Raw genomic sequence first — 19,161 nt, 5'->3', positions numbered from 1 at the left:
CTACCATTGAGGACGGAATAAGGCTGCCCTCCCCAGAAATCTTTTGCAAAGACTTTGTTAGTACATCCAGGAGAGCTTTATGGAGATGTCCCTGGAGGATTTCCACTCCATCCCCAGACACGTTAACAGACTTTTCCAGTAGCTGTACTGGCTGCGAATGCCATGGCAAATTAATCATTAAACACGCTTGCTTTTAAACCATATATAAAATTTACAAAGGTACACTCACCAGAGGTCCCTTCTCCGCATTCAGTGTCCGGGAGCCCACGTTGGGTGTGTTCAGGGGGTACTGGGGTCCAGGTCCAAGGTGAGAAACAGATCCTGGCTGTTGGGGAAACAGGTTTCTCCGCTTCCTTGCTGTGAGCTATCTACAACCTCCTCCTCATCTTCCTTGCCCCCAGAACCCACTTCCGTTGTCTCCCACTCCTTGGACAGCGTCAAAGCACAGGGTTGGGGTAGTGGTGGCTGCACCCCCTAGAATGGCATGCATAGAAGCGGCATGTCTGGGGCTCTGAACCAGAGCGGCCGTTTGCCTCTCTGGTTTTTTGGTAGGCTTGCCCAAGCTCCTTAATTTTCACGCGGCACTGCTGCAGGTCCTTGTTATAGCCTCTGTCCTTCATGCCATTGGAGATTTTTTCAAATATTTTGGCATTTTGTCTTTTCGAACGGAGTTCTGCCAGCACGGATTCGTCTCCCTGTACAGCGATCAGATCCTGTACCTCCTGTTCGGTCCATGCTGGAGCTCTTTGGCAGTTCTGGGACTGCATGGTCTCCTGTGATGATGAGCTCTGCATGGTGACCTGTGCAGGTGAGCTCGCCATGTTGGCCAAACAGGAAATGAGATTCAAAAATTTGAGGGCCTTTTCCTGTATACCAGACCAGTGCATCTGAGTTGAGAGTGCTGTCCAGAGCGGTCACAACTGAGCACTGTGGGATAGCTCCCGGGAGGCCAATACCGTCGAATTGCGTCCACAGTACCTCAAATTCGACCAGGCAAGGCTGATTTCAGCGCTAATCCCATCGTCGGCGGTGGAGTAAAGAAATTGATTTTAAGAGCCCTTTAAGTTGAAAAAAGGGCTTCGTTGTATGGACGGGTGCAGGGTTAAATCGAGATAATGCTGCTAAATTTGACCTAAACTCGTAGTGTAGACCAGGTGTAAGTTCTTGTCAAGTGCCCATCTGAGTGTACTTGCTTATACTAACTTCACTTATAGCTAGAGCTCACTTAAGCTTTCCTCTGTCCATTTCCACATGAAAATTTGACAGGTGTATGAATTATTAATCTGTATTATGATGGCACCCAATGCCATGCAACAGCCTCCAGTGATTTAAAACCACCCATTGTGATTTGCTGAATACAATACTAAACAAAAACTCCGCTGCATCCCAAAATCTTTAGTTTATTCAATAGTTTAAAGAAACATCCTATTGATGATGAGCCTTTGAATCTTTTTCAGAAAATAAAACAAAAATTGTTAGTTTTACAAATTGTCTAGCAATTAAGAAATTAAAAGCATTTGATTGCACAGAATCTTTGATATGTTTCTTAAAATTCTCTTTCAGGGAAGGGGCTACAACTGGAGAATTAGCCTTTGTGCTGACAATCCCATCAGTAAAGTTCCTGAACAGTACAAAAAGCTAAAGCTTGCCCTCACATAATGCATTAAATGGATCTACCACCACCTTAATGACATACACTGTGGTCACCTCATTAAGTGCATATTTTAGTTGCACCTCGTGTCATTTGTTCATGCGAGATCTATGCCCAGATGAAGCCCAGACACATGCTGTAAAAGACTTATTTATCCAATGGCTTCTCTGAGTTATCATAACTGCACTGAGGACCCAGATGTCCCGCTCCAACACAGTTAGTTAGCTAGCTCTTGGAGACATGTGCTGTCTTCCTAGCCTGGACAGGGAGTCACAGTAACCTTGAGGTGAGTACAAATTGGGTATGTCCAGAGGATCCCCATCCCCCCACCACCACACCACACACAAGAAAAAGTCAGTGGTCACCACCATTCCTCATTAGCAGTGAAACCTGCATCCTCCAATAGGCAGCCCCTTCCTAAATAACCACTTCAGAATATTCAACACTTCCTGTACAATCTCCTTTGAGCCTTTGGTTGGAAGCCAAACTCTGTTTGCTGAATGATGTTTGTTCGACTCCTGCATGGTCACTTATATTCTATTTTACTTAAGTATTTTGTGTTTGACAAGACCACGTGAAACCAGAGATTTGAAATATAGCAGCACAGCTTGATTTCTTACCATGTTTTTAACACTGAAATCATGTAGCAAGCTAACTACCAGTATAAGATTATGTAGTAAGTTACCGTTTGGTGTGCAGGGGGCATTTAGTATTTGACACATTAATTTGGATACACAGTGTATACAAGACTAGAGTATATAATTGTGCAGTAAGTTGCTACAATAGGGTTATACGATTATTAATGTACATTGATTATTCTGCGCTTCATACATTAGCTGCTTTGCAGTTTTATTCCTAGATGTCTCAATAGGAAAGTTCTACATCTTTTAACAACTCACTGCCCTTCACCATGGGACTGTTTGTCAAGTATCTTAGAGGCAATAGGCAATATTCGAGAAATGCCAAGTCAATAAAGCAATTGTGTCACCATACTCCATCTTTGCTCTTGCCTCTGAGTGAACATGAGTGGCTCTAGCCCTTTGTTCACATTCTGCAATTACGCATATTTGCCTACATGGGCAGGAAAAAACAAAAAAGGATGTTATTGCATGTAAACACAAGGTTAGTGCTGTTTATTGCTTAGGCTGATTAGCTATTTGGCAAATGGAAAATTTATCTTCAATAGACCAGGCAGAAAGAACTTCATTTGGCAGTTCAGCATTTAAAAAGGCAGAAACTCATCTTGCAACATAAAACTGAATGCTGCCGCACTGCAGAAAGCTGTTAGATTACCTTTCCCAACTTGAAAGTCTATCACTCCATAGTTGGAGGGGATGAGCTGGAGGTCAGAGAATGATCATTCACACTTATAGTGTCTTCCAAATAACTATCATTGGTGAAGCTTAATTATTCTTCCTGTTTTGCCCATGGTGAAATGTAGTCAGACTGACTTGTCCACGGTCCCAGAGCAAATCAGCGTCAGAGACCCCAGACTTCCCACACTTTCAACCATTCCAGCTAGTCCAATCAGCTTTTGAATACCCAGAGTCCTATGGTTCCAACCCCAGACAAATCATCCACCCTTTCAAAGTGAATAAATGAGGTTTCAAGCATTTTACTATAGGTGGGTCTTTCAAATGACAGCTAAAAATCCCCCAGAAGTGCTGTCTGCGGACTGAAGAGTGGATGTTCCTCTAGAGTCCTTGGCCAATTTGCTTATCTCCACTACCATGGAACATGCTGTACCCTGGTTCATCACAGGATGTAAAAATATTCCAGCAGACTGAGTGCACAGTACACACTGCCCCATGTCACTTACCTGTTTTACATTGTATCCTGCTTTCGCACTAGTTTCAATGAACATTACATTCAGCTCTTTGGCTTTCCTCTCTCCCTCCTCAATGGACACTTGCCTGGGGAAAAGAAAAACATTAGAGCAAAAGATAGGAATATCCTGACAATTAGGGTTTTGCCTCCACCCCAAGAGATGTCTCCCCAGTCCCAGCACACATGTAATTATACCTGCCAGGTACCGTCTCCCGTCACCACCAGAGGAAGGGCACAATATTTCAGAATACAAGCTGGGCTTCTACAGTGCACCTGCCAGCAATGGCCTACGTATACTCAATCCTGCCTCAGCATGTGGCGGATGGACGAGATGACCTCTCAAGATCCCTTCCAGCCCCTACGTTTCTATGATTCTCTGGCTTTTCAGTAATAAAGCCAAGGTGGCCACTGGCCATTTCCTAAATTTCTTGCCAGGAAACAACACTTGTATGGCTTGATAAGAATTAGTGCTCTTACGCTGCACTAACTAGCGATTATTGCCCTGTTTAGCTAAACCTTAATATGGTTATTTAACTTTTTTCAAAATAATTGTATGTAACCTGAAAGTATCAAAAAACTACTTTTAAAATATTTAAGTTAAATCAACTAAAAACTATTTTGTTGAAAGGAGCTAAAGATCTTCCAAACAAATATCCTAAAGTGCTCAACATATACCCAGCTTCTCCCTGAACTCAAGTTTATGATACACCATTTATGACACACAGGAAGCTAATGTCATGAAATTTACACTTTAACCAAGTCTGTTACTAGAATATTGTCATGTTCAGAAGGACATACTGCTATTATGTGTTTATGTTTTAAAAAGACACTCTTTTGTACCACTTTGTATGGAGAGATTAGCATAAATCCACTGTAGCAAGGCAGCAGAATGTCCAAATGCCAGTGCAACTTTGTATCAGTGTGTCTGAAAAAACTTACCCTTAAAAAAATTACAGTAGTTATGACAAGGGGGGCAGGAGAGAGAAAAATCACTCCGTTCAACAGAAGCTGCTCTTTTAAACAAAATTCTAAATATGGTTTTGATTTTAATCTTAACATTAAAAACAAACTAATGTTTAAAGGAATATTCAAGATAATCATTTAAATTAGTCACATACACTAAACCTAGATTATTAAACGTTTTAAATCTAGTTTACTCCTTCACTGATGCTATTGACTCTACATTTCACTCAGCTTGGACACTGACGCTAGATTGGTTAATTTCACTTCCTGGTTCTTGCAGATAATGCTGGTTCTGGTTCTCACACACAATGCTGTCCTGTGGGCTCACACTCAAGCCAGGAAATGTTTAAATAAAGTGTCAACTGATTTTTTTTTTTTTAAATCAAGAAATTTCTAGTCACATCTGGCTTCAGCATAATTTAAACAAACTAGATTTTGGGCCAAAAATAACAGAATCACTTTAAACAGAGCTTTCTCCGCGAAATGAACAGCAAATTGACCATATAATTAAGAAGAATTATTTCTCCGTACCTCTTATCTGCTAGATCTGTTTTATTTCCCACTAGCATAATGATGACATCACTGCCCCTTTCCGTTCTGACATCATCAATCCATTTTGTGGTTTGCTGGAATGAGTTTACATCTAGTAAGGAAGAGTGGACAAAGATGAGTGTCACTGTAAAATGTTCTTCCCAGATCACTGCCAATACAGCCATAAATCTTGACTAAAAGCCTCACATTCTCTGGTAATTGGTACATTAGGGCTATGTAGAATCAATGGATGCAATCCTGACCCCAATGAAGTCAATGGGAGTTTTGTTATTTATTTCAGTGGGTCTTGGATTTTACCCTTTGGCTTTAAATGCACCTGTAATTGAACTTCATCTATCCAATTATAAGTGGACTTTTAGTACCAGGGTGCACATTATGAAGAGTTTTTTATTATTACTTTTAAAGAACTGTTATTATTTTACTTTATTGAACTAAGGGCTTGCCTACACTACAAAACTGAGTCAACGTACAGCCACCGCAGTAATTAAAGTGGAGGTTCACATTCACACCACGCTCCTTCTGTCAGTGGTGCTCATCCCTCACCAGGAGTTTCCACAGACTGAAGTAGGGCATTGTGAGGCACTGACCGCTGGAGCCCCACAGCCCTGGTGCTGACAGCTCAGGTTGTCAATGCTAGGGTGGTGAGGGCTCTGGCTGTTAGCCCCACACGGGGCTGGGAGCCAACAGGTGATGTAAGTAACGCAGTGTCTACACAGACACTGCGTCGCCCTACTACATCAACATAAGTGCTATGGCTCTCACAGAGGTGGAGTTAAGTCAATTTAGTTGGCAACTTACATCAGCGGGGGCTCCACTGTAGTGTAGACACTTACACCAGGCTGTAGTTGAGCCTATTTTATATACGGAATGGGGGCATAACAACTTTGCTATTTAATCTGTACTACTCATGATTTGAAAAATACTGAATATGCGCATTGGTAAGAGGGCCCTACTGTTTCAAGGCTTTTAAAAAGCGTTTAACAGCAATTATACACTGTGTTGCTTACTCATTTTGTGATCACTAGTTTTAGGCTTGTTCTCCTAGGAATATTTGGCTTATATAATTACTAGCCACCCTTGTTGGGTTGATCACTGACCTCAAAAGAAGTTCAGAACTGTTTACATACAAACATACATAAAAGGATCCTTTGGCTCTTTTCTAACTAAAAGCCCCTTCCAGATTCCAGCAGCTTTAGAAGAATAGATAATGAACATCTAAGCTGCAAAACAAGATTCTAGGAAATAGGCATTAACTAATGAATATACAATAACCTTGTTTGCAAAGCTGTGTTCCTAACAATATCAACTGCAGTACCATTCAATTTAACAGTTAACGTACCAAACCTACGATCACCGAGATGCCAAAGTATCTGCCTACACTTAAATAAGGAGATCTCTGTGGTAACTGTTGGCTTTGTAATGGTACAGTGAAATACTGTAAGTCTTCGATGGTTAAGACTTGCCAGCAACTTAATGGCAAAGCTTTGCTTTAGTACTTAGCAATAATCACGAGGTCAGAAGAGAAGTCCAAAATTCACAACTATCGTGCAATTTTAGCTCAATTTAAAATGTTTATAACAATTAAATAAGTTTACAAGGGAAGCCCTTATTCTTGCTATAATCTACTAGAGTATTTATGAATAAAAGGAGAAGCCCTGTTTGGATTTGGGTAGAATCAGACTATTTAATCCAGTCACTACTGATTTAAAATGGAAAAAATCTTCTGAAGGTTTAATTCTCCTTTAACAAAATTATTGCTCTTTAAAAATTAAAAGCCAATAAATGAGGGTTGTTCTGGCCTTTTAAACCAGTCTTCAGGGTGGAGGTGAAAAAGCACTAACATTTTAGTCCTCAAAAGTGTATATACCTTATTATGAAATGAAAGACTACATTATTAAAAGGCTAAATCCTTAGTCATGGAGCTTTAAATACCAGAAAATGAAAGTGACCGATTAAGGTAAAAAGGTGGCATGTCCTTCCCCAGCCCACACCCAGATTTTGGGGACAATGGAATGAAGCAAGCTGCAGTTCTCAAACGGCCTCAATGGGAAAGCTCTAATTTGGAAATTCAAAGATATGCAAGCAAGTGATTCAGGTGTTTGAGACCAAGTCAAAGATGGAGATGGTACCCAAAAGAAGAGCAGATGAGATTAGGCCAGCCAGTGCTCAGGGCTTTGGGACAAACCATGTGATAGGAAAGGGTCATAAATGTATTCTTTCAGCAAGGGAGATTCATAAGTCCATTTATACATTACTACAAACAGCTGTGATCAGAAGTGTCTGGTTTCAAAAACTTGACGACAGTAAAAGGAAACACTGTTCATGCCAGTATGAAGAACAACCACATGAGTGTGATAGGACATGCAGAGCTAGGCTAGAGAACGACAGAGCAGAGTATCAGAAATGCAGAATTCCCCCCACTCACTTGTGATATCATAAACAACAACTGCAACAGTGGAGTCACGAATGTAGCTAGGAATCAAGCTCCTGAACCGCTCTTGACCTGCTGTGTCCCATAATTGCAACCGTACCTAACAAAATCAGTCAAACAAGCAAGAAAAATAAGAAAAGGTCAAACCCAGTGCAATATACCTACTTGTGATATCGTAAACTACTACAGCAGCAGCAGAGTCACGGATGTAACTGGGAATGAGGCTACGGAAACGTTCCTGACCCGCAGTATCCCACAGCTGCAACCTGATCTGTGGGATGGGAGAAAATTAAAAAAAAAAAAAAAAAAAAGCCAAACTGCCACTAAAAATAAAGAGTAAATTTTATTTTATTGGCTTTTTAAAAAGCTAAATAAAAATATAACTCATGCAGGAGATTGTTTGGGACTGGGAGCAGTAGCGAACTGCCTCTCCTTGTGGCAACCTCCCACCCCCAGTGGTATCTAAGGCCATCTCTACACTTACAGCTCTGCAGCGGCACAGCTGCGCCTTTGCAGTGTGTGTGGTGAAGATGCTCTATGCCAACGGGAGAGAACTCTCCCATCAGCATAAAAATACCACCCCCATGATCGGCATAAGCTATATCGGCGGGAAAAGCTCTTCTGCTGACACAGCGCTGTGCACACTAGTGCTTGTGTCGGTGTAATTTATGTTGCTCCGGGGTAGAATATTCACTCCCGAGCAACATAAATTTTGCCGACATAGGCGGTAGCGTACACATAGCCTAAAGGTAGTGTATTCTTTACCTAAACTGATCTAGAAAGGAGTCCAGAGGAATCTATATTTCACACTCACTTCCCACCTCTTCGTATTTCAAAAGCCCCTTCCCACTTCTAGAGGGCGGGCAATAGGATGGCTGAGTTTTCCAGCCAGAGAGGGCAAGCAGGAAACCTGAGGCAAGTGCCAATCTGCACATCCACCCACAGAAGGCATTCATGCTCTGCTGTCATTCTTCCTGGGGCCCAAATGCGTCACTACCACAGAGACCTGTATGATAAGGGGGTTGGAAGAATCACATTTAAGACCACTTCTAAATGCAAGTCTTCCAGCTGCTGCCAAGCCACTGGAGTGGCTAACATCATGCTTTTTCAAAGAGGATGAATGCTAGTCATTCAGCTGCATGTAAGGTTTAGCCATAATGCAAAGTAACTGAGATAAACACTGATGACAAGGATGAAATTCTCTTACCACTTCAATTCTGAAAGAAAATACAAGATGCTCTATAAACCAGCATACATCTATATAAAAACATCTAAGGGCCTGAACTGCTTTAGAAAAAGCATGCTAATTTGTCAGATCACTTAAAATGCAATCACATCTATTGTGCGTTTATTCAATACCATCAGCTTGTGCAGAGTTATGCAATTTATGTTCTACAAATATATACCCCATTTATTAAGGATGTGAGCTAATTTTGGACCATGGCGTTCATTTCTGTGGAACACTGGCTTAATTTCAGAGACAGTACTGTTCTGAACAGAGTAAACATGCATATATTTATGAGTTATACATATTCTATTTAAAATGACATGTTAAACCCTGCTGAGTTACAGGCTGGCAGTTCTAGTCATGATCCAATTTATATTCAGCCCCCAGCCACATATTAAGATCAGCCCCCAGCCACATATTAAGAACTTTTGGGGGTGCCCCTTTTCCAAAACCCCATCTAACAGCAGACTCTTTAAAACCTTCCCCCAGCCATGCACTTTTCCTCCTTTACTCCCCACATTCTGCATCACATTGACCATTCAAATCAAGAATGACTGAACATGGCCTCTTTCAAAACTTGTGAAAAACCTCAAGAGGCAAACACTCATTTCCCTACATTGCCTCCACAGCACAGCCTAGAATCAAGGGACCAAGCCTGAGTCAAACACTGATCTTCTGCCTGGTAGCAGGATGGTTTACTTCTAGACCTGCAGGCCACTTCAGAACTCTGAAGCATGCTCACATTATGACAGATTACAAAAATAATAATACCAAGAATAGCAGATTCTTTCCAAGCGACTACAGAAAATCATGCAAAATCTTACTCACTGTTCGATCCTCCAGGTACATGGTTTTCGATAAAAAGTCAATGCCAATTGTTGCCTGTAAAAAAATGTCAGATTTCAATTAAAAAAAGAAACAGGTGTTATCTGTTTCTCTCAAGGGTATTCAATAATTGTCATGCCAGACTAGAACTGGTACAAGCTGATCGGAGGGCCATACTTATGGGATAGCGCTTTCCTTCAGTGGGATTTGAAAGCAAGATACAGGTTAGGCTTTTTCCACTTTAAGCCTCAAGACTCTTAAGTACATACCTAAATAAGGTGAAAGATATTGGCAAAATTAGTGCCTATTAGTAGCATAAGATTACAGCATAAAAAGGGCACGTTTTTAATTAAGTTAACCAGTTTGTACACAACTTTGGTCATTTATTCCACAGACACGTATACGGCAGCAGGGTTTTCTTTGTGCCTTTAGACATTACTGGAGCATAGCAACAGAAATCCTGACACCATCTTAACCAAAATGTGGGGGAAAGGGAGGAACAGTGTTAAAAACAGCCCTTGTAGCACTGATCCCAAGTCTTATTCTCTTGGTGATGCTGTATTGAATATTTACTGCAGAATTGGGAAACTCAGTACTGCAGCTTTGTGTATTGCAGGTGTATGACTGACCTGGGACTGGGGCTACTAACACTACCATGGCTTTAACAGAGTGACCCTTGATATTGCAGTGCCATTAAATGGTATCAATGAAGCCAGGAAGACAAGCTGAGTCCCAGCAACCTGGTATCAACTGAAACAAAACCATTAAGGGTCTAGTCTTCCTCAAGTTACGGTAAGAATGTTTGATCCTAAAAGTCAAGGGAACCCTTATCCCAAAAATGCTTCTGCACCACAAGATCCTTTTTATTGTAGGCATTCTACCATCTCTTTGCCATGCTTCCCAATAGGTTGGGGGACAATCTAGTGGGTGGTATTCATGCAACCAGCCAGCTGCAAAAGGAAACTGACTAGCATTGCATGATCCAACTCAGTTTCCCTCTGCTGCTAGCTGCAGTGTTTGATTCACAAGACTTTTCCTGACTAGAGAAAGCCAGTGTCTTGGGAGGAAGCCAGAGGAAGGTATATGAAAGTGACTAGGTTGATTTCCCAAATGCTGATGACCCAAAAGCATTTCCATCATCAAGAACTGGGAAGGATCCCAAAGTTTAGAGGTGAACAGATGAAATATACCAGCGGTTCTCAAACTGTGGGTTGGGACCCCAAAGTGGATCATGACGCCATTTTAATGGGGTTGCCAGGGTTGGTGTTAGACCGCCTGGGGCCCAGGGCCAAAGCCCGAGCCCCACCGCCTGGGGCCCAGATTTCAGCTGTAGCCAGGGGCAGTGGGGCTCAGGTTACAGGCCCCACGCCCAAGGATGAAACCCTTGGGCTTCAGCTTTGGCCCTGCAGTCCGGGGTGGTGGGGCTTGGGTGGGCTCATGCTTCAGTCCCCTCTCCTGGGGGTCATGTGTTATTTTTGTTGTCAGAAGAGGGTCGCAGTGCAATGAAGTTTGAGAATCCCTGACATATACATATTGGGGGACTCAGTCGACTGGTACATTGAAACATTTCCCTTCCACTGCTAAACAAGCTACAAGGTTTTGATAAAGCTACATGAAAGTTTGCCTCAAGAAAGTTTCCATTCTCCCTGATATCTTATGGATTTCCTTGTTCAATTAAACAATATTTAATAGATAAAAGCCTTAAGATCTTGCACCACACACAACCCTGGGTCACACCAAAAATTCCAACTGTCCAGTTGGAACCACAGTAAAGACACCATCCTGGTGACTAGCAGAGTTTTTACAACGGGTTTAGTAAAAAGGAGGCTGAGCTCAAACAGAAGACTGTCCCAGCTGCTTTGTGCAAGAGCTTCCTGTACAACAGCAGCTCAAGTGAGTCTGATTTGCAATTACGCATGATAGTTTCCATCTTCATTAAAGCAGGTCAGAAGCAACACAACTCTCTCTGCATCCCAGATTGAGTGATCTCCCATTAGCCTGGCACTGTATCTGCAGTATCTCCTACTCAACGGATAAGAAATAACATTACGCTGTGTAGATCTTCATAAGTATGAAAATTTGATATTGACACACTGAGCAGAGTCAGAGGAGCCAAATTTGGACAGCCGCACAGTTCTAGCCATATTATAATAATAATAATAAAAAAAATAAGTGAAGTGAGAGCAGAGGGCAAGGCAAGAAAACAGGCAGTCTAGGGATAGGTCTACATTTGTGGCAGCGTGTAGCATACCGACACCCAGCTAGCATGGGTATAAACAGCAGGGGAGATGGTGAGGCACTGCATAGGTGAGTAAAGACACGCCTGAACCCTGCGGGTACGTACCCTATCTGCCAAAACAGTGCCTCCCACGTCTACACTGCTGTTTTTAGCAGTGTAGTATTCCGCTTCCTCCTCTGCCCATCGCAGGGAAAGATTCTGGCAGCAGGGAAAGGGTCTGGCGGGGCAGCTGCCGGAGCCTTTCCCTTCTGCCTCCCCTTGACAGAGTTTTTCACTGCCATGGGTAGCTACATGCGAGTAGCCACAGCGAGTCTGGATGCAATCTGTCTTTCTCTGTGGCATGTAGTTACATGTACCCTACTCGCCGCCGCAAGTGCAGACAAGGCCTAGGAGTCTAAACTTTTAAATACAATAAAACTTAAATCAAAGAAAGGACACAGGAGCTGGGCATCTGTTCAAGTTCCTGACAGGAGGAAGACAGGAATTGCAAGCTGGCTCTGGTTCTGTCCCCAGCTGCACAGAGATGGGAAAACCTGAAGTGCGGATTAGCGGACTTGAAGTAAGAAGGATGCTATAAGCCTATTAAAGTTTACTGTCAGATACAAGAATAAGTGGGCATGAAATTAAGCTAAAGTAGAGTAAGAATTAGGGAAGTTTGGGTACCATTTCTTCACACATACAGTTGTTAATATGTGGAACCAACAGAAGCAAGTAGTTACAGGTTCTGTAGGCAAGAGATACATTGTGAGGCACAAATGCAAATTTAAAGGAGGCAGGTGGACCTAAATGGAACAAAGTGCTCCATCCACTGCAAGTATCTGTCTAGATCTTTATATGGCCCCCTCACCATAGTATCCAAGTATTTATCCTCAACACCCCTGTGAGATGGGGATAATAACATTGCCCTATTGTATAGATTGGGAATGGACAGAAGACAAGTGACTTGCCCAAGGTAAGAGAGGGAGTTTGTGGCAGAGCAGGAATTGAGCCTGGATCTCCTGAGTCCCAAGCAAGTACCTTTACCACAAGACCATCCTCCCTCCATTTTTACAGCTTACAGAATCATAGATTTTAAAGCCAGAAGGGGTCATTACAATCCTCTAGTCTGCTCTCTTGCATAACGGAGACAAGGGGGTGAACTAATGTCTTTTATTAGGCCAACTTCTACTAGTGAGAGAGACAAGCTTTCAAGCTACACAGAGGACTTCTTCATGTCTGGGAAATGTATTCAGAGTGTCACAGCTAAATACAAATTGGTACAGATTACTTAGCGAAAGTAGTTAACACACTCTAAGAGACCATTCAAAGTACAGTAGCCCGTTAACACCTCTACAGTCATAGGATAAAAAAGGGGGGTTAGTGGGTTATAGATTGTTGTAATCAGCCATAAATCCAGTGTCTTTATTGAGACCATGATTTTTAGTGACTAGCAAATTTCTGAATTTAAACTCCCAGCTTGTCCTTTGGAGATGTTGTGCAGGTTTCCTTTGAGGATGAGGACTGAGAAGTCAGCTATGGAGTGATCATTTTGTGACAAGTGTTGCCCATGGGGGTATGGCATGTTTGCCTTTTATCATTTTTCTGTATGAGCTTGTGCATAATAGTCAGAGAACTTTCACTCAGTAATTGTTGTATCAAGCCCATATCTTGTGGTTGAGCTACCGCATGTGTTTTTAGAAAGGCCATATACAGAGAGAGCATGAAAACAGAAGAGCAAGTGGTCAGTAAGTTGCTACTCAGCTGTTTAAAAGTGTGGCAGGTAATTTGGGGCCTCTGTCCTTGCTGGCCTTTCCTTGCTCTCCAGCACTGCATAATATCTACAATGCAGCCTCTCCCAACCCCACCTGCAGGCAAAGGGTTCCATTCCTGTTATGAACATACTTTGCCAAACGTCACATTTCATTTCTCATGTGTCCTACACCCCCGCCCCCCAAAACACACAGCAGGGAACCCTCTGCTGATTTGTATGTCTGCACAACTGCTGCTTTCCTGAAAGCAGCTTATTAATAACCGATGAGCAACAGCAGCCCGCCTCTTACTTGGCAACTTGGGAATAAAAAACCCACACAAAGCAAGGAATATTTTATCAAACACAAGCTTCCTATTTATAACTGAACCCGACAAATATGGCTCTAGTGATTGGTTGTGGAAGCTTTCAGAAATAAAGAGTGCACCCAAATTTGTCAAAAGGCACCAGAAGATAAGATCATCTGTCAACCTACCTATAGCTAAAATTAGCCAAACACAGTTCAAGGTACGGTACTGGACTTTTGACAGGGCTCAGCTATTCAGAACTTGGTACTGGGCTGCAGGGAATCTGGGTTCTGGCTCTGCCATTGACTTGCTGTGCGATCCTGGTCAAGTCACTTAACCTGGTGGAACTTTATCCCCCCTTCCTGTTATGTAAACTCTGGAATAATATTTCCCAGCCTCTGAGACATGATCATGTTTGTAAAACTAAACATCCTCAGGTGAATGGTGCCATACAAGTACAAAGCTAGGCACACATCAGTGACAGGTAAATTGAAGCTGATTATTTGATAAGCCCCCAAGATTTCTCTAACTAAGTCCCACTCATTCATTTTGCAATCAGTTTATTACATCAGACATCTTCCCATGGAGACAGCTGCATTAACATAAAGTTTGAGGGTCAAAGCTCTCCAAGTAAAACTAGGACACAGAGTCCACAGAGAAAAAAATAGAACTGAAAGAAAAAAGTACTGTTGGAAAGAGAGATGATTAAATAAAAGCACTGCTTTAACATGTCCATGTAATTACTGTGGGCAGAATCTGCAAGGATGTTTACTCCCAGGAGAGGCTAATGTGTACTGTAGTCACCCTAGACCACAGCAGCTTTGCTAACACTGCTGATTTAATGGGAACTTGCATTTAGTTCTGTCCGACTTGCCTAGCAGCAGTGATGGGGAACTATGGAGAGACAGGAAAGAAACCATTAATAAGGAGGAAAGGGTATGACAGAATCTCCCAAAAATGCTTTTACAAGTTTAAGTGCTGTACTGGGTTTTTAAAAAATATAAATATAGAGGACTGGTCTTCAGGACAGGGACTGTCTGTTTGGAAAGTGCTTAGCATGTGATGGGTGAGATGGGACTGTAAATAAGTAACATAATGCAGATTTGTTTCAAGAAGGGGCTCTGTAACAGTGGCATTTGGTTTCATGATTGATGGCTGCCAGAGCAAACATGCTCCACTTATGAAAAAAACAACGGTTTTTGTAGCTGCCTTGCAAGATCAAGCTAGAATGTGAGAACTGGGTTCTTCCTGGCTCATGAGTCAACCAGAACATGGTTTGCTTATGTAGTCAGAATAGAATCCAGCTAACACACAGCTGTGTTGGCTCTACAGAGCTGAACAGAGTAAATAGCAGCAACCACTATTACAGCCTCCTGTTGCCAGCAGTCAGAAACCATGCTGCCAGTTCAAACCCGAGGTGGGACATGAGAGAACTATGCCTGGACCTGCCCTTAATAGTTTTATACAGTGGTGCAGTAGCCATGTTGGTCCCAGAATATTAGAGACAAGTTTGGGGAGGTAATAAAACTTCTGTTGGAGAGAGAGAGAGAAACAAGCTTTTGAGCTACACAGAGCTCTGCTTAGATAGCAGGAGCGAGACACACATTTTTTAAACAACGAACTACTCATTTCTCCCCTCTATGCTCCACAGACCCTCGAGTCCCACGGTGTGCCCAAGCCAGGAGTCCATTGTGGAACAGCTTTCTTCCCAGTCTTGCGCCAGCAAACATGGTTCCAAGTTTCTGGTGGTAACTCCACTCACATCAGTACGTTCCAGAGTCACTCCTGCTGTATTTCCATGACCATCACTAGGAGTTACGTTAGGGGTGAATAAGGTCCATGAAGTTTTGGCAACAAGCAAGGAAGGGAATGGCAGAGCTATCCCAATAGTTGAGAACAGCCACTTCTCAAGGAGACTGGCTTTCCGCTTCAAAGCGGAGGGATCACCTGCCCATTGGTCAGCTACAATGCAAATTCCCATGTTATATGAAGAAGTCAATGGTGGGGTGGGGTGTATTTTTATAAGTTTAAAGCTTTAAAACCAAATAAATATATTTAGGATACTGGCTGATCAGCAAACCCTCACTCACTAGAGTCAAGTAGAGGCCTCACGTGAAAAACAGTTTGACAAGATTGGGGCCATAAAATGCTGAGATTGATTCTATTACCTGATAGGTGTTGTCAAAGCTGTCATACATGAACCTGGTGATCAAGGAGGTCTTCCCCACTAGAAAACAGAAAAACAGGTTCAAGGAACAGTTTTTAGTGTGAAATTAGAACAAGTGACCAAACACTGCATTCCAGTTTTAACTGGTGTTCCATCAATCAATACTATGTAATTAAACTGGCCAAGGGTAAAAAGGAACTCAGTTGATGTAATTGTTGCAAGAGTCACTACCATTTTTCTGAAAGCCATTCAGATATTTAAGAAATTAAAGTTAAATGCACACAAAAAAAGCAAACATAACAGATCCAACTACAACATTAATTTCAAATTATTGTGTTTGATTTTAAAATTTAGCCAATTGTGCGCATTCTCAAAAGTGTCTTAGGCCCAGATCCACAAAGGTATTTCGGTTCCTAGCTAGATTTCAATGGGAGTTAGGAGCCTAAACATCTTTGTGTATCTGGGCCTTACTTTTGAAAATTTTACCTCTGATCTCCATTAACTCACACTACACATGCACCTGACATAACTAGTAGTCACTACCACAAGACAGGATGGAAATGCACTAAAGTTGGCAGGCCCCCTGCCCACAGAACGCCTGGACAGAATCTACTTTATACTCCTCACCACCACATCAGCTTCGATCCACCCTTGCAGACAACACATGTATTACCCCTTGCAGCATATGCAGGTATGTGCAGTGTTAAATAGCTCCCACATTCCATCTGATGGTGGCTGCATTTCAGAATTGGTAGGAGAGGTAGATCACCTAATATCTTAGATCCTGTATCATGCCATTGTTAATGGATCTCCATCACTATGTTTATTAGTACTGTGTGCTTCGTTAGCATTTATCAGAGATTTCAAAGCACTCTGTCAAAAGTTTATGTCTCCCTGAGGCAGGTAAGAAGTAACATACCCATTGTAAATCAGGCACACTAAGGCAGCTAGCTTCTGAGTGACATGTCAGTGGCTAAGCTGGGATGAGGACACAAGTGACCTGACTCAAACTCCTTTTCTACCTAGTCCACCACTTGCTCTTATTTCTGAGCCAGTTTAGACTAAAGGAGTCAGTAAGAAAATAGAAGAGGAGGAGTGTGAGGCTGGTGAAACCAAATCCCTTCTTGTGCCTCATCACAGTCTGGCATTTTAAAATCCTTGCACTGTACTTCTAGTGCTAAGCAACTGCCATGCACTATGCTTCTCTGTTGTACTCCACACTGCCATAGGGCCTTCCATAAGAACCAGTGCAGTGATTTCCATATAGGCTAGTTCAGGTGGTGCAGAACAGACAAAAAGGGAGAGCTGCATTACCTCCACGCTACCCACCCACACAACGCAGCTGAAGATGTGGCAGCTCAACTTGCACAGGGCTGTAGACTTCAGCAATAGCCAGAGCTTCTCTGTTCCGGCGGCACTGAGAACCACCAGATGCCCCCCACAAGCAGTAGCATGTAGCCTTCCAGAAAGTGGGGGTGGGGACTGGGGAGACCATGAAAAAGGACCATGAATCACTTGTCTTTTTGACAACATTGGCCCAAACTTCTACAAACAAGGGCTCTCTAAGGCCACCCCAACAGAGCATTTGATTCTATTTCCAGCGTCCATGAATTTCACCATTGCTTCCTTTTGAATCCAGCTCTGCTATAAGAAATGAAATCTGCAGCTTCCAACAAGGAGCCTTTGAGACAGAGCCCTTGAGTCCAGATGCGACTTTCTCCATGAATACATAAATGCTTCCACTCTGTAAGCATAATCAAATTTCACAAGAAGTTCGAAGGCTGCCTTTGTAAAGATGTAACAAATATTCCCTTCAATGTATAGCTTTAGGCAGCAAGCATCTGAGATAGAGCAGAGGTAGTCCCACATTTATTCAGATTTGTCCTGGGAACCCTACGCAACAGAATACAAGTATGTCGAACAGGGAGATGTGGTGCAGAGTGAACACAAAGCAGTGGTCAGTCACAGATCTAGACACTGCAAGTCTCAGATTAACTTTGTCGCATGATTCACTCCAGCATCTATGCTGATGTAGACCCTGGTGCAGTGCCACTAGTTGAAGGTGTATCAGAAGGATGCAACAAAACAGAACAGCACCTTCCCTCCATAAGGGTGCTTGCATAGCTCAAAGAATGGGAGCAGTGGATCTGGCCAAGAAACTCAGGAGAAGAGCTGACTTAACAAATCCTCACTGCACCTCTATGAGTAATTTACAGAGTCCCCAATGGAAATTCTGAGAGTGGGCAGGTAACTACCACTGAGCTGGTTCTCTCGGGAGTCCTGAGGTACAGTGAGGTCAATCTGTATCTCCCTGCACCACCAAGAGCAAATCCATCTTACTATGACAGAGCACTGAAAGGATCGACAACAGGACTACCAATCATCATGCCCAGTGAAGCATACACTGCAGGTACTTCAAAACATGCCAGCAGGCTGCCAGCACGAGCTTCTAGAACTCCTCTCCTGTACTTCTGGATCTCTTGGAAGCAATCTCTGCTGAAAATACAGATCCACCAGACAGGAAGGTTCTCCTTCTTATCACTTGCCATATCTCCCTACACCCTCATTTAAACTACCTTTCCAGCATCAAACAGCAGGTGCAGGGGAGAGAAAAGGTGATTGCTGTTGGGTTTAATTTGAATTGAAACTATTTCAACCTACGTACTGGTAATTTGGATGCACTTCAGTTCAAAGACTCTTCTTTTTCTTTAAGGGAAAAAAGGTTCTCCTTACAAAATGAATCAATAGTTACCGAATCAGGTTAGGCTTGATACCGACTGTTTACAGTTTTAATTCCACGACTATGAAAATATCACATTTCTAAGTGCAAACTTGCTTTAAGAGTCTAGGTAGAAGTGAGAGCTAAGTGATTGGAACCAACAGTATCCGCACTTTCTCTTAAATTATAGAGCCAGTGGGATCGGTGAGCCTCAGATTTTGAAATTCATGGGTTTGGATTTATATAAACAGGCACCCACCCTGAAGCTGTATAGGCTTAACACACATTTCAAAGAACCATTCCTACAATATTTGGAACAGAGCCTGTATAAGGCAACTTCCCCATGCCCTCCATCACAAGCCAAAAGGCAAAGAAACAGCAAAAAAAACAAAAACAAAAACATTTTTCTCACCTCAGAATGGCCCTGGATAACCCAAGCTCACAAAAGATTATAGGTGGGCCTTGAGGAATGCCCTGGAATTCAAACTGGCTATTCCACACCAAGAGCCAAAGGCCACTCATGGA

At 42.5% G+C, this 19,161-nt stretch overlaps 1 protein-coding gene across 3 annotated transcripts in view; it reads right to left on the bottom strand.

Annotated features, from left to right (window-relative positions):
* The window catches only part of RAB6A (RAB6A, member RAS oncogene family), a 99,410-nt gene that overhangs the window by 24,829 nt on the left and 55,420 nt on the right, over positions 1-19,161 (bottom strand). The window contains exons 2-7 of one of the 3 annotated variants that reach the window (XR_012157631.2): positions 15,919-15,977; positions 9,481-9,534; positions 7,419-7,524; positions 4,973-5,084; positions 3,471-3,564; positions 230-2,722 (exon numbers count right to left, since the gene is read on the bottom strand). Coding sequence is in view for 2 of the 3 variants with exons in the window: in XM_073334607.2 (XP_073190708.1) it covers positions 3,471-3,564; positions 4,973-5,084; positions 7,590-7,695; positions 9,481-9,534; positions 15,919-15,977 (425 nt within the window). In the remaining variant the exon portion in view is untranslated. Of the gene's footprint in view, positions 1-229; positions 2,723-3,470; positions 3,565-4,972; positions 5,085-7,418; positions 7,525-7,589; positions 7,696-9,480; positions 9,535-15,918; positions 15,978-19,161 lie in introns of all 3 variants that reach the window. The other 2 variants (XM_073334607.2, XM_073334597.2) reach the window with 2 other exon arrangements.

This window comes from Lepidochelys kempii, chromosome 1 (genome assembly GCF_965140285.1).
Source record: "Lepidochelys kempii isolate rLepKem1 chromosome 1, rLepKem1.hap1, whole genome shotgun sequence".
NCBI lineage: Eukaryota > Metazoa > Chordata > Testudines > Cheloniidae > Lepidochelys > Lepidochelys kempii.
The sequence above is the reverse complement of the archived record's forward strand: the minus strand, read 5'-3'. Positions and strand labels throughout refer to the sequence as shown.